Source organism: Cynocephalus volans, chromosome 10 (genome assembly GCF_027409185.1).
Source record: "Cynocephalus volans isolate mCynVol1 chromosome 10, mCynVol1.pri, whole genome shotgun sequence".
Taxonomy (NCBI): domain Eukaryota; kingdom Metazoa; phylum Chordata; class Mammalia; order Dermoptera; family Cynocephalidae; genus Cynocephalus; species Cynocephalus volans.
In genome coordinates, this window is record NC_084469.1 from 97,725,605 (window position 1) to 97,741,002 (window position 15,398).

The 15,398-nt window shown below is 50.2% G+C and overlaps 1 protein-coding gene across 4 annotated transcripts in view; it reads right to left on the minus strand.

Moving 5' to 3' along the window:
* RANBP3 (RAN binding protein 3) overlaps positions 1–15,398 on the minus strand; it is a 58,164-nt gene that overhangs the window by 1,877 nt on the left and 40,889 nt on the right. For all 4 annotated transcript variants that reach the window (XM_063112015.1, XM_063112018.1, XM_063112017.1 and 1 more), the window contains 10 exons: positions 14,873–14,938; positions 13,769–13,861; positions 12,709–12,836; positions 10,104–10,220; positions 7,471–7,574; positions 6,571–6,649; positions 5,372–5,474; positions 4,687–4,796; positions 2,725–2,845; positions 846–988 (listed from right to left, as the gene is read on the minus strand). In XM_063112015.1, coding sequence (XP_062968085.1) covers positions 846–988; positions 2,725–2,845; positions 4,687–4,796; positions 5,372–5,474; positions 6,571–6,649; positions 7,471–7,574; positions 10,104–10,220; positions 12,709–12,836; positions 13,769–13,861; positions 14,873–14,938 — 1,064 coding nt within the window. The remainder of the gene's footprint in view (positions 1–845; positions 989–2,724; positions 2,846–4,686; positions 4,797–5,371; positions 5,475–6,570; positions 6,650–7,470; positions 7,575–10,103; positions 10,221–12,708; positions 12,837–13,768; positions 13,862–14,872; positions 14,939–15,398) is intronic.

Below are 15,398 nucleotides of genomic sequence, written 5' to 3' on the forward strand. Positions count from 1 at the left end.
GTGAGGCCCCTGGAACCCCAGTCCTCTCCTCTGCTGCCTGTGATGCGGGCTGGAAGTCTCAAGTACGAAGGCTCAGAGGTGTCTCATCCACAAGGCCTCATGGAGGAGGCCTCCACCCCCCGGCAGCTGGGAGGATTCCACGGGGTCAGGCAGGTCAGTGCTGGTCTGGGGTGGTCGTCCCTCCACATAGGACACATGACAGAGGTGACTGACAGCACAGGACTGTTTGCTCTGAACACATCACCTGATCTCAGCCAACCCCTAACTACTTCTCCAGGTTGGGGAGAAGATGACAACGCTGGATCTGTGTCTCCAGAGGCTGGAACAGGGAGGAACCTGACCCTTGTGTCCCAGGCAACAACCTCGGCCTGTCCCCTCTCCCTACCTCCGTCCTGCCCCACAGTGGCTGATGTCCACAACTGCAAGTCTTGCCCTTGGGTCTGGGCACTGAGCCTTCTCTGGTGTGGCCCGCACCCCGCTACGTCCCCCAGGGGCTGAGCCTGCAGCTGGGCTGGGGCTGCCCCTGCCTCTTTCTTGCACCAACCCAGTCTCCCCCTCACCCACTCTCCCTCCCATCCTGACTCTGCGTGCTGCATGTGGGACCACAGGACCCGCCTCTATCTCTACCCCCAGAGCATGAATGAAGGTGACACAGTGGAGAAGCACCCCTCTGTCCAGCCCAGTGGTGCCCAGTGCACCGAGGTGCCCACACGGCTGGTGGGACACAGGGTCCAGATACCACATGGTCTACCTTTTTGGTAGGCTCACAGGTGTTCCGCCCTGTTTAGAACTCTGTGCTTGCAGCTCCTTTTCCTGAGGGCCTGCTGCCCACATGGGGGGCTTACCGAGATCAAGAAGACCTTCACACCCTGGTCCTCGGTGTCCATGGCCGTGATACGGATGCTCTTCTCGCTGGCCTTGTCAATCTGCATCTGGGCCCACAGCTTGGTGTTGAGGATCAGCCTCAGGCTGCCCTGGGTCCGCATCACTGCAACCAACAAGGCCACTCAGCCCTGGCCCCCCTTCCCCACCCCCCGCCAAACAGCCAGCTCAGAGGACACACACAATTGTGAAGGACATGGCACACTGCAGGGGCAAAAGCCCCTGATTCTCCTAAGACCCACCAGACTGAGCAAGACCCCTGACACTGGGGCGGGCCCTGGCACCACCCTGGCTCCCTGGAGTGGGGGCACTTCACCCCCGGCCCCAGAACTGCCTAGGGCCACTGATGCATTTGCGGCTGCAGAGGCCGCATCCAGCGCACAGAGGGCTTTGTCTGGTCCACACAGGTGGGCGCCAGGACAGCTGTTCCCTTGGGGAAGGAGAGATTATACGAGAGCACGAGGCGGGGGTTGCACATTGGCGACACATGCCCTTTAGGCAAGTGACATGAACTGCGAAGGAAGTTGATGACCTGACTGTCCCCACATGCAGGCCAAGTCCCAGCCCCCACCCTTGGATTTTCTCAGGAGAAAAGTAGAGCAAAACCACTGCTTAGAGCTTCCATCAAGAGGCAGGTGCATGTGCAGTGTTCTGTGGAGGGACATGGGACAGGCCTGGCCTCTCTGGAGTGTGTGACGCCCACCTGTGGGCATGGCCCAAGGCTGGGGGAGAAGGGAAAGGGGCTTGGATAGGTCTCAGCTGCCACCAGCTGATGCCTGAGGCTTGGGGGAGGCGCTGGGGGCTGAGGGTGCTCTGTGCTCTCCATACACACGTTTGAATGTTTCCATGAAAAACAAATCAGGTGGAAGTCTATGGGGGTAAAAAGAGCAGTGCCCAGCAGGAGGAACTGTCCTCTGCTCTGTTCTGACCTTGGGAGTGTTTCTGAGTTGAGGTGTGAGAAAACAACGCTTAAAGGGGACCCCGTGAGCTACTGCTGGACGGGAAACCCACGTTTCTGTAAAGGCCAGAGGACGCTTTGATTTGGGGAGATAAAAAATGAATGTGCACGCGTACACACACATGCTGATTTTCTTCAAGTGTGTGTGCGTGTGCACATGCTCATTTTTGTAACAAGTACTGTTGTAGGAATAAGATTCATGTATAAAGACAGCCCCAGTATTGTTATCTACAAGAGTGAAAAAAGCAAAACCGGGAACAACCTTAATGTCTGTCAACAGGGAAAAGGTTAAGTACATTGTCAATGGAATATTAATGTAGAAGTTTTTCCCAAAACAATCGTTATTTTAACAATACAAGAACATGTTCATAAAATAGCAAATGAAAAGAGCAGAATACAAAATTATCCTATTTCCTTTAAAAAAGGACCAGAAAACAGGAGGAATGGACTACTAAATGTTACTAGCAGAGATGTCTCTATTTATAAAGAGATTACAGTTGATGTTTGATTTCCTTTTTTCCCTTTCTACCATAAAACTGCAACTTTTATTGTCAGAACATAAATTTAAAAGTTACTAAATACTGTAATCCACCTTAATCCTAAATAGGAGAGTCACGGGAGGGCTGGCAGCCAGAGCCAGAGGGTCAGGCCAGCTCCTGAGGGCATCTAGTGGTGGGCTGAGGGGTGTGTGTGCAGGGGGGTGAGGGCTCTCCTATGGGACCCTCTCCTTGGCTCTGACAAGGGCCAAGTTGGGCTGCCTCCTTCATTCCCTCTAGAAACTGCACTTCCCATAGGATCCTAACCCCTCTCCACAGGGACCCCACCACAGCCTAGCCCAGCCTGCCTCCAGGAGGCCTCGGCAGCCCCCTCTTTCTGCAGCTCACCTAGTCGGGACTGTAACGTCCCGTCATCGGTCGATGCCATGTCGTTGAGTCTCAGCAGCCCCCGGCCTCTCTCCACCCACGACTGTGAGGTCTTGTCAAAGACAAACAGCTTACACTGGATCTGGAACACATGTGGGGCCCTCTGGGTGAGCAGGGACCCTGGCCAGGTGTACTGATAAGGACAGACCACCAGGAGTCTCCCTCTAACCCACATGGACTATCAGGTCAGCCAGCAAGGGCCACATCTGGCCCTTGGCCAGTTTTTTATACTGTCTCTGAGCTAGAATGTGTCTTACTTTTTTTTTTTGGCGGTTGGGTGGTACAGGAATCGAACTCTGAACCTTGGTGCCATCAGCACCATGCTCTAACCAACTGGCCAGCCCTGGTTTCACATTTTAAGAGAGGTATTATTTTATTAAAAATAAATAATTAAATAATTAAATAATTAAAACTAAAATTAAAAGAAAAGAAAAGAAACAAATCAAAACCACACAAAACAACACTTGACACCTGCTAGGATGATTATAACCAAAAAGACAGACAATAACAAGTGCTGGCGAGAATGTGGGGAAACGGGAGTCCTCACACCCTGCTTGTGGGAATGTAAAATGGTGCAGCCTATGTGGGAAAAAATGGCCTGACAGTTTTTCAAAGAATTAAACAGAGAGTTAGCGCATGGCCCAGAAATTCCGCTCCTAGGTAGCAACACGAGACACATGAAATGTATGTTCACACAGAAACTTGTATACAAATGTTCATAGCGGCATCATTCATAATAGCCAAAAAGGAAAAACAAGCCAAATATCAACCAACAAATGGATAAATAAAATGTGGCATATCCTTCCAATGGAATATCACTCAGCCATGAAAAGGAATGAGGCTCTGACACACGCTACCATGTGGATGGACCTTGAACACATCGCACTCAGTGACAGACGCCAGACACAAAAGGCCATATAGTGTGTGACTCCATTTATATGAAATGTCCAGAACAGGCTGATCCACAGAAACAGAAAGTAGATTCGTGGTTGCCAGGGGGTTGGGGGAGTGACTACTAATGGGAATGGGGTTTCTTTTTAGGGGACAAAGGTGTTCTACATTAGATGTGGTGATGATTGTACGATGCTGGGAATATACTAAAAACCACTAAATTGTACACTTAAAGGGTGAATTATACAGTATGTGCATCATATCTGCGTAAAGCTGTTACCTATCTATCTATATAAAATAGCTGGCCAGTTAGCTCAGTTGGTTAGAGCACCAACACCAAGGTCAAGGGTTCAGATCCCCGTACTGGACAGCCACCAAAAATAGAAACAAAAAAAAGAAAAATATGCTACAAAGACTGTATGTGCCCTTCACCGAAAAAGTCTGTAGATCCTTCTAAGACAATCTCTCGAGTTGATAAGAAACAAGGTTGAGTGGGGAAACAACAGGGCCCTGCATGGTTCACAGACATGGACATACATGTATGTGTCAAGGGAGGGAAAGCAGATGGATCTGCCCACGAAACCCACCCAACTCCAGGCACTGGCTGTGGCCTGGTGGGGGCGGTATGTGGGGACAATGGGGACAGGGAGGAATGGGAGGGAAGTTCCGGCTGTGTCTGATTTTTTTCCAACTAAAACACCACGGGGTGTAACAAACTAATGACAGCTATTAACCCTGGGTAATGAGAGAAGGGGTTTATAATGACAGTCTTTGTCATTCCCTGAACTATCAAGAATTTCTCAAAACAGACCCTCTCACTCTAAAACCAAAGCAGTACTACAAGTCCCTTGGCACATGCTAAGCTCTCCATGAGAGCCCCACTGAGGTCCCAGAGGGCAGAGTTGGTGGACCCCTGTTGCCTCAGAGGGGAGGACTGAATGCCCAGAGGATGTGGGTCCAGCCCTTGGTGACAGGACCCCCCAGGTGCACAGAGAACCCAGGGGCCACCGAGGGAGGTCCCTGTCCCCTCACCTGTAACACGTTGCTCTCTGCCTCCTCCCCGGTAATGACTTCCACTTTTTCCAGCAAACACTTCCGTGCTGTTGCCTTGGTGTAGGCGGCTGCCGACTCAGCCAGGGACTCTGAAATGTTATTTGCTAAACAACATTGACTATTGATTTGGTGAGGGGAGAGTATATACCTCACAGGAGACCGAGAGGATCGGATCTCGCCTCGAGGATACCAGCTACCCCTGGGCAGGCCAGACCTGACCTCTGGAGTGGCCCTGGGGACAAACCACATCACTCAGCCTTGGAACCTGCTGCAGAGAGACCATGTGGGAGCTGCCAAGCAGCAGAGGACAGACAGCGAGATACTCTTACAAGAGAAGGCACTAAGGAGAACCTTCCCTCACCTGCTGCCTCAGAGAGGAAAGGGAGAGGCGACAGCTCCTCCACAACTCTCCCCTGGCTGTGCCACATGGGCCCCCAAAGACAAGCATCTCCTGTCATTCTGCTCACTGACATTCAGAGTTCTGGAGGCTGCAGCCGCTGCTTTTAGATTGTTTAGTAGCTGGTCCACATGTGGTCACTACCGCTGGGGGAGTAGGTTTCTTCCTCCCTCCCAGAAGGAGTGTAGACAATTTCCCCTGGTCCCTTATCACCCCCACGCTGACCCGCCATGATGATGCCCACGAGGCAGCAGGACTGTAACGCACCTTTCTCAGGGGTAGCTTCCTGGGAAGAGGACTCTGATCCGGACTCGGCCGCTACATGTTCCTTATTGGCATCTGAACTGATCTCATTTAATTTTGGGGGGCTCTGCAGGGAAACGAAGGCACAGGAAGGAGGACATGTTTGTGTGGTCCTGGTGGATGAATCGCTGCAGAACAGAAAGCCCCCAAGCTGGGAGAGCCACTCTCAGCACTTCTCTGCCCAGCCCTGCCTCCACACAGGCATATCCTAACAAGGATCCCCCCGAGCTACTCTGGGAGCCCCTGGTCTCTCATGGTGCTGCTGGGAGGCAAGGGCCACCAGCTGATAGTCCCATGGACCTCACTGTTCATCTTTGCCTGTATGGCAGTCTGTGTGAGGTAATTCTTTGAATATTTCATTGTAACAGCAAAAGGACAGTATTGATAGGACAGAAAAGAAGCAAGAGGCTCACTAACTTAATTAAACTGAGACAAAGATGGAAATAATTGGGTGGGCCAAAAATCGATCCTTAGCCACAATCACAATTGACACAGTGGAGTTGTGTGCATTCAAATGGGAAGAAAAAGGAACAAACATAAGGAAGCAGGTAAATCACTCAAGAACCCTGTCCCAGGCTGGTCACTCTCCCTGGGAATGGAACACGGCCCTTGGGAGTCAAGTGCTGTGTGGTCAGGAGAGCAGGGAGGCCGGCAGCCTTTTTTGCTGGCATGGCTGGTCCCGCCCCCACAGACATGTCTGGCTCTGTCACAGGGAACACAGGGAACCTCTCCCCCACTGAGCTGCAGCCTCGTGGTCTGTGTGGGCCTGACCTCCCTGGGCTCCAGAGAGGGCTCAGGTTGGCCCAGCAGCACACAGCTAAGGACTTGTGTCTGATGGCTGTCACTCCATCTGGCCTTACAGCAAAGAAGCATGGCGCCAGCTTCAGGAAGACCCATCTGAGGATGAAGTCAGCCACTGCTGGCAGGGAGGAAAGACAGGAAGAGTGGATGCCAGCTCCTGGACTGCCTCCCGGGGTCACCAGAGCCAACGGTCCTGCCCCCATCATTAAGCAGAGTCTGAACCAGGCCTGCCTTCCCTTACTTGCACTGAAAACTTCCCAATTTTACCAGTGCGGCAGCCACACTTCACATGTCCCCTTGATTTGAGGTTGGTGCTAAATGCCATCCAGTCTTTAAGAACAGTCCCAACCATGGCCACTCACCAAAACTCGCTCGCTCATGTTCTGGCCAAATATGAATTTGTTGCTGGAGGCGTCGGCACTATTGGTCGAGTTCTCTAAACTGAAGGGAAGATGTGCTGTGAGTGTGCAATTGTCAAGTAAGAGGGGACCAGACAAACATGCACACACACACGAAACACACACACACATGCACTCAGAGTGGATGAAAGCCAAACACCAGTGCAGAGAACAGTCCAGGCACCTCCCGAGCTGCAGACAAGCCGGTGTGCCAGAGACGGGGAGCCACACACTCTGCCTTGTTGTGCCAGATGGAAACACGGACCTCAGCTCATCTTGATGGAGTGTCCCAACAGCACAGGGAAGCCCACATTCTACCCGCTCTGCCAGCCTGTCTCCCAGATAGGGACACGCTTCCTTCTGAAACACCCACTGAGGCGGCCAGGCCCTTGCGGAGCACCCCATCAGCAGTGCCAATCAAGTGCCCGAATGCAGGGTAAGGGGGAAGTTGGAACCTTCTGGCTAACAGAGACAACCTGGCTGCCAACAGCCCATTCAGTTCTGCTGTGGGCACGAGGTCTCTATGACAGAGGTTGCTCCAAGGCCTGGGCTGTGTCTTCCACATGCGCATGGACAGCCCCACAGAACTCTGGTCCTGCCTCAGGTGTGTGTGGGAATCCCACAACAAAGCCCACCATTCTGGCCCCTCCACAGCTGGGCACAGAGTGGGGAGGAAAGGGGTCCAGAGGGTTATCTGGGTTCTATTGGCATCTGCTCTCTCTTGTCCAGCTCCCCACCCCTGAAGGACCTGGCTCCTAGACCAGGTTCTAGGCTCCCAGGCCTGAGGACCAGGGACGCCTCTATGCCCGAGGTGTGCCCCAACTTCCCCACACCAAGGCTGGCCACCGGGCCTGAAACACACACCTGGAGCTGATATACTGAAGGAAATAGTTTGTTGCGGTAGGCGTTTCTGAACTGGGGTGTCCGGCATTCTCCACGTCAGCTACGTCAGTGTTCTCATTTATTAGCTGGGAAATAGAGAGAAAACACTTACTAACCAGAGAATGGCAGAGTCTTGGATTCTACAACTTTGTCTGCATGACCTATACACTATTGGCACAGCTCCAAGATGCAAATCCTACCATGTACATGAGAGAGAGAGAGAGAGAGAGAGAGAGAGAGAGAGAGAGAGAGAGAGAGAGAGTGTGTGTGTGTGTGTGTGTGTGTGTGTGTGTTGGGGGGTGGGGCTGTAATCAACTTCATCCCTTTTTGCTTTTAACAATTAGGACACAAAAACAATTCCTCAAGCATTAGAGAGCTCGGGCTGGCTGGTTAGCTCAGTTGGTTAGCGCACAGCCTTTTAACACCAAGGTCACAGGTTTGGATCCCCATACTGGCTGCCAGCCATCCCCCCCAAAGCATTAGAGAATCTTCTCTACCTTGTTATTAAAAAAACTACACTCAAGCTGGCATCCTGTTGGCATTTTCATCAATGCTTCTGTACCAAGAGAACAGAGAATGCTTACAAATCTGGTATTTTAAAGGGTTTATCATAAACATAATAAAAACATCATTTCTTGATGGTGTCTTTTAAACCAACTGCTGTGCTAAGTCCATTACATATATTATCTAACTGAATCCTCACAGAACCTGTGTGATGGGTACCCTGTTTTACCAACAAGGAAGCAGAGGCTCAGGGGGTTAAAAAAACCACAGCCCAGCTGGCTGTTCAGCTTACTTGTTTAGAGTATGGTGCTGGTAACACCAAGGTCAAGGGTTCCAATACCGGCCAGCCACCAAAACCAAAAAAATAAGCAAAAAAAATCCACCATGCCCCAAGGTTGCTCTCGATGGAGAAGCTGCGATATGACTGTGAGACTCCAAACCTCGTGCAAGCTCTTGACCTCTGTAAGATACTGATTCCATCCTAATTTTAAAGTAGCTCTACCCCCAAATGCAGGTACAGACTCAGCAGGGCCTGAGGTCCCACAACCAAGCCCCTCCGCCTCTCACATTTCTCCCTGGAGGAAGTAGCCCACAGGGGACTCATTATTTTGGCTGAAAGCCAAGGCAGCATCAACACCTATTTTTCGCATCTCTCAGGGGACTTGTGCTTCCGCTGGACAGAGAGTAACAAAGGAGAAAGCAGAAAACACCATCAAGACTTTCTACATGTAAGAGGGATATTTGTTTCCTTGTTTCAGGGTCTGTCCCCCTTGGTGCTACTCACAATTGGGGCTGGATACTTCTCTGTGATGGGGCCATCCTGGGCACTGCAGGGTGTTGAGCAGCGTCCCTGGCCTCTACCCACTCCAGGCCAGGAGCATTCCCCTACCTGCCACTTGTGACAACCACAGTGTCCCCAGACATGCCACAGATATTGCCTCTCAGGCTTCTAAAGAAGCTTCTTGCCAGATGAACTGCTGGAAATTCCTCGGAAAGACATTCGATGCCTGTGGCTGGATTCGATGCCAGGTGCTCCCCACCCCCTGACTCAGTCTTCAGACTAGACAGATATACCTGCAGGGTAGCCGGGAGGTGACTGACACTTTCTCTTCCTTTCAGGAGAGAAAACAGTCTCTTCCCTGCCCCACTCTACTTAAAAAAAAATAAGGTGATAGTTTTTTTTTTTTTTTTAATGACCAGTAAGGGGATTTTAACCCTTGACTTGGTGTTATCAGCACCACGCTCTCCCAAGTGAGCTAACTGGCCATCCCTATGCAGGGATCTGAACCCACGGCCTTGGTGCTATCTGCACCACACTCTCCCAAGTGAGCCACGGGCGGGCCCTAAGGTGATAGTTCTTAACTGTGGGTGAATCTGCCCTCCAGGGTATAACTGGCCATGTCTGGGCACATTTGCAGTTGTCTTGACTTGGGGGAGGTGCTCCTGGAATGGAGTGGGTGGAGGCCAGGGACGTTGCTCAGCACCTGCAATGCTTGGGACAGCCCCCAACAACTAAGAATGACCGGTCCAGGCCTGGCTGGTTAGCTCAGTTGGTTAAAGGGCAGTCTTATGACACTAAGGTCAAAGGTTTGGATCCCCATACTGGCTAGCCGCCAAAAAAAAAAAAAGACTAGGTCCAAACACTGCTAGTGCTGAGACACAGAAACAGTGAAACAACTGAAACAAGGAAACAAGAACTTCACTGGCAGCGTCTATGGCCCTGGGTCACGCTGTCTGCTTTCTTTGCTACGTAAACATGAGTTCTTGGCGATAAGCATATTCAATGACCTCCTGTCCCCTGCTATCAGAAGTGTGAGGGAGCCTGACTTGAGAAGACAATGCTGAGTCTCTCACTCAGAGGGGGAGTGGCAGCAGGCAGCACCCCAGGTCACTGCAGGTGAGGCCTCTGCAGCCTGGGGGCAGGGGTGTGTCCGGAGCTGGGGGCTAATCACAGGGCCATGGAAAGCATGCACGCCAGCAGCTGACTGGGCCATCAGTCACAGGACTGCCCCCGTGACATATTCTTTCCCCTTCCCCCCACTTTTTTTTAAAGGAAAGAGTAGACTTCCTGTTCATTAGGTCAACAGCTCATTCAATACCCGAGCACATACCTTAACTCTGTCCCTCAAGTTCTGCCCAAATACAAATGTCTGCTGTGCAACTTGTCCTTTTTTTTCACAGTTCTCCTCAGACGTATTGCTAGACTCATTTTTCTGGGGCTCTTTCTCCTATTAAAAAAACACAATAACCAAAAACAAGTGACACACTTAGCCCAGATAAACACTGAGCAAATGAGCAATCCGGCACCATTTTATTTTCTCCACACCTCTATGGACATGGATTGGTCCCTGGGCTAAGGGCCAATGTAAGACACGTCAGGGGACCAACCTAGCTAGCTGCCTGGGATAAACATTCTGTAGGTGGGGCCGTGGGAGAAGGGTCCCAAAATCACCAAACATGAGCTGTTAGCCCCCTAAACATGGCAGTCAGTGGGAGGGTCAGGCTTGGATACCTGGAGACTGGTCCTCAGGCCTGGAAGCCAGACGGCTCCCAGGCACAGGCAACAGGACCCGCTGCCTCAGTGGTGCTAGGGGCCCTGCAGTCTTCTCTCCTGACCTCAGCTGGGGGCTAGACAGGGCAGCACAGACAGACAACACTTGGGGAGCTCAGGGACCAACAGTGTCCTGGTTTACCAAGGGCTCTGATGGAAACTGGACCTTGGTGAGGCCAAGCTCGCCCAAAAGATACCAAGCCTTCCATGGATGTCTACAAGTCTGCTTTCTTAAGAAGCTTTTTTTGTTTTTTGTTTGTTTTCGGCAGCTGGCCAGTACAGGGATCCTAACCCTTGACCTTGGTGTTATAAAAACGAGCTCTAATCAACTGAGCTAACCAGCCAGCTCTAATTAAGATGCTTTTAATCAACATTTTTTGGAGTCAGATTTGTTTCTGGTATTTGAAAGTTCCTGAAGAGCAGTGGCTTTTCTATACAGGTAGATGTGGTGCAGAAGGGGAACCTCACTGTCCGACGTGCCCACAAAGTGCTTCTAAGAATCCACTCTCAGAGATACTCACACGAGAGTGCAGACGCAGGTGGCATAAGAGGCACCATAGCACCATTAGTACTGGCGGAGAACCAGAAGCTACATGGATGGTCATCGTTAGCTGAGGGCTAAATAATTTAGAATGCAAAATATAATGAGGAAGGGGCTGGCCAGTTAGCTCAGTTGGTTAGAGTGGGGGTGCTGATAACACCAAGGTAGAGGGTTTCTATCCCTGTACCAGCCAGCTGCCAACTCCCACTGAAAATAAAAAACAACCAAATACCCTGGGGAAAAAATACAATGCAGCTGTTACCGAGAGAGAGGCAAGTCTCTGACATGAAATGATGCCCCAATACAGTGATTGGTTGGAAAAAAGCAAGTGGCGGGATACAGAAGTGTGATTCCATTTCTGTTAAAAGCAAACCCAATCCCAAGCATGTGTATGTGTTTAGAAAGACCCAGGAAAAAAAAATTGAGAGATAAAGTCAAACTATTGACAAAGGTTATCTGGGGACCTATTAATTGGAGGGTGACTTCCACTTTCTACTTTATAGATTTTCCAAGTGTTTAAATGTTTGCAACATACAGGCATGATTTTTGTAATCAAACATTTTAAGAACTAATTCATTTATCCTGGGATAAAGGGATATGAAGTTGCTAGTAATTCATATATATATGTTTTATACATGATAAAAGCTACAGTACAATTGAAAAGAAATACAAAACAGGTTTCAGGTTGATGCTGTGGGGTTTTGTAACGTGGACAAAAACATGAGGCAGGGCTTTCCCAGGAGACATCATGAAGGGGCCAGAGAAAAAAGGACCCCGGCGGGAGAAAGGTGGCACCACGGCTCCTGAAGCTGGAGGCGTTTCCAGCCCCAGGGTCAGAGGATCACAGCGCTAATTACGTTTTCTAGTCCATTGGTCAAAAGTCTAAATGTTTCCCTACTGTGCTCCCTGTAAATTCTGCTACTATTGACTTCATGATGCAGCCTGTGCCTGTGTAAGAGTGAACATGGCCTTTTAAAATGAAACACACACGTCTGGTGTGTTATGGCAACTGTGATGTCAAGTCCATCTCTGCCAACCTCAAAAGTAGGCTCTTCACCAAATGTCCCTGATCGCACAGCTGTTGTGAAATACATTGCTTCTGATCTCCGGAACCCCAGAATGCTGGAGGACTTTTTTCTTAAATGAACTATTTCTGAATTGACTCCCCAGGCAAACTTTTCCCACTACAATGTGCATACATATATGAATCCCCGAGGGTCACTGGGTATGAAAACAGAGAGGGGAGATATTTCTTCATTTAAACTACTGCATGACGTGCACTCACGAGGCTGTTGCTTGGCCCCAGGACTCCCAGAGTTCGGTGGTTAAGGAGCCCCTGGCAGCAGTGCTCCCTCGAGATGCCTGGAAGCCACATGCTCAGGCAACACAGGCCTTTAGGCACAGCTCTGCTTGCAGCAACCTTCTTTCTGATGGAGAAAGACCACCCTTGGTAGTCTAGGAACTGGTTCATCAGTTACTGTTATTCACTGAGATCACTGAGCAAATCCAGAAAGCCTTTCAACAGGGAGCAGTCTATGAACTCAGCCAAACCTTGAGAACTGCCCCCTCCAGCTCACATGGGGGCCCAGCAAGCAGCGCTCCCCCTGCCCCACGACCCACTGACCTCAAGTGTGTGTGCCTCTTCAGCAGAGTCAGAGGGACTTCTCCGTGTGGTGCTCTCAGGGGATGCTGATGTCGCTGCCCCTGTGCAGTCTGCTGGGATGCTGACGCCGTTGGTGCCGCTGCTCGGGACTGCGGGAGGAAAGGAGAGTGGGGAAACTTGAGTGTTCGGTGAGGGCACGTCCTACTCCACCACCCTCCACATGTGCAGCGTGCTGAGGGCTAGACCAAGGGTGGGCCCCTTCCTACTGTGTATAATGTCTCCTTTCTAAGGAAAGGACCTGGAATCACTACTAAACTCACAAATTTTTAAATAAAAAATAAAAACAAAAGACAAAAACCTCACAGAAGTTAGCATGTCTTATCTTTATTCCAAAATGAACTATGTGACTTTTCAGTATGTTCTAGAAGCATTACTGTTAATTAAGTAAAAAAAGAAATAGAAAAAATATATTGGGAGAACAATTCTTTGAGTTTTATAAAACTATTTTTACTAATAAGGTCTTTATGCAATTTTTTCCATTTAAATAATTGAGAGCACATGACATGCACACTTTAAAATCTGCCTTTGACTGCTTAGTATTTCCCACATAATTAAAAACCTTTTAGAAATATTAACTATTTCTCTCGCGTTGGATGCCAAGTTGCTCCTGATATCCTGATAAAGAGTTCCTGAATTACAGGAAAAGATCAAGAGGAAGAAAATCCCTTTAGTACTAAGAAAATCAAGGATTAATAGAAAACCACTACCTGTGTGGATATAATGGAAATACAGTTTAAGAGTTATGTATAAAGGTTGGTAAAGAAGATAAAAATGCACAGCTAATCAAAATGACCTTTTAAGTCTCTCAGACAACATGTAAAATTTCGAGGCTGAAGTCTTGCCTGCAAACACATAGGAACAAATCTAAGTTCTCATGGGAGCCGGCCAGCCTTTATGAAGACAGTGAATGAACAAAGCACCTTTTCACCCACACCGTCACGCTCAGCCGAGAGCCCTGGGAGACTACGGAATCGTCTCTCTCTCCTCCTCTGTCCCGGGCACTGGGGCTACTGTTTCTTACCGGTCTGTGACAACGCCTTCGGTTGCGGAGCTTGTAACACTGCCGGGCGAAGCACGCTCCGTTGCTGCTCCTTGGGCTTCTGGCTTGGCAGACCTGGGTTAGGGAAGTTGGCTTTCCCAGGGCCTGAAGACCCCTGGCAGAAACAACACCCCTGCCCTGGGTGCTGCTGAGAAGGCTAACCCCCAGCAACCCATTTCCTGTGCCTCACAGGTAAGACTTTGCAGGGAAGCACTTTTTTAAAAACCAAATGACCTAATATCATCTCTTTAAAGACAGTTAGACATGCAGATTCTGGTCACTGTTATTTTTATAGATGATTAACTGGAATTCCCAAATGACTGATCAAGTCTGAAAATTAGTTATTAATCCAGTTAGTCCAGTGATACAACAAGGAGAATTGAGGGACAGATGTGCTCCTAGTGCTGGATTTGAGAGTCAGGCAGTTGGGCTGGCCAGTTATCGCCATTGTTAGAGCATGGTGCTGATAACGCCAATGTCCAGGGTTCAACCCCTGTACAGCCAGCCACTAAAAAAATACAATGAGTCAGGAGGAGATGGTGAGAGAGGAAAGCGGTGAATTCAGACTCCTCAGAGGTGTAGGACTCTCCTTGGGGTCATGAAAAGGCACCTCTGCACCTGCTTTTCAAAATAACCACAGTGAAAAAATCTCTCTGGCAAATGCAGAAGGGACAAGGACCATGAGAGAACGTGTCCTGCCCTGTACAGGCTCCCTTTCAGCTTCCTCAGCGGGCTGAGGCGGCTCTGTTAATCAGGGTAAGCACTGTGGCATGCTGGAGCCAGAATGCTCTGGAGGGACAGTCTGAACTCTGAACCAACTGTGCTATTGTTGGGTGTGGAACCCCAACATCCTGCCTGCTCCTGTGCTGCCACTGCCTCTTCTTCTGAGCATGTAATGCTCATTGGTAGGGCCCGACCTCCCTGGTCAAACAGGCTCTCTTTAAAGCAGCTTTCCAGGACTCACGTGACAGGTCGCAGATAACCTAGAAAGTGGGCTGAGCCCACGGGGTCCTGTTGGAGCTGGGCAGAGAGGCCTGGAAAGGTGTCAGAAAGCCATCTCCCTTGTCTCCAAGACAGGCAACCTACCTGCGCTGGGTGCCTGGCCATGGATCAGCGTCGGGGGCTTCAATCGGAACCCGCTGCTCTTTTCCTCTAAAAGCACAAGACAACATATAAAAAGCAGGCTTGCCTGGGGCGGGGGTGAGGTAGCTGAACCTGGAGGGAGGAAGTGCAGGAGAGGACTATGATCTTGGCCTAGGTGACTGTGGGTACAGAGAACCAGAGAAAGTGTTTCCATAGTAAAACAGATACGCAAAAGCCCTGTCCAGTCAGCAAGGCTGTAAGGCAGCCTGGGGGAGGGGAAGGAGATGGGGACTGCAGGAGGGGATGGCTCTGGGGCAAACTGCTGACAATGAGAGACCAGCCTTCCAGCTGCAGGGCAAGTGCAAAGCTGCCTGCTATCTGCCCTGCAGGCCTGTGCTGGGCTTGTAGGCACTGGAGAATGGCAGGGAGCCACAAAACAAAGATTTCAGGGATCCGTTTCCCTTTCCTAGAGGACTTGTCCACCACAGGATGCGTCCGTGGCCAGGAAAAGCCTTGGCATACAGGCCGG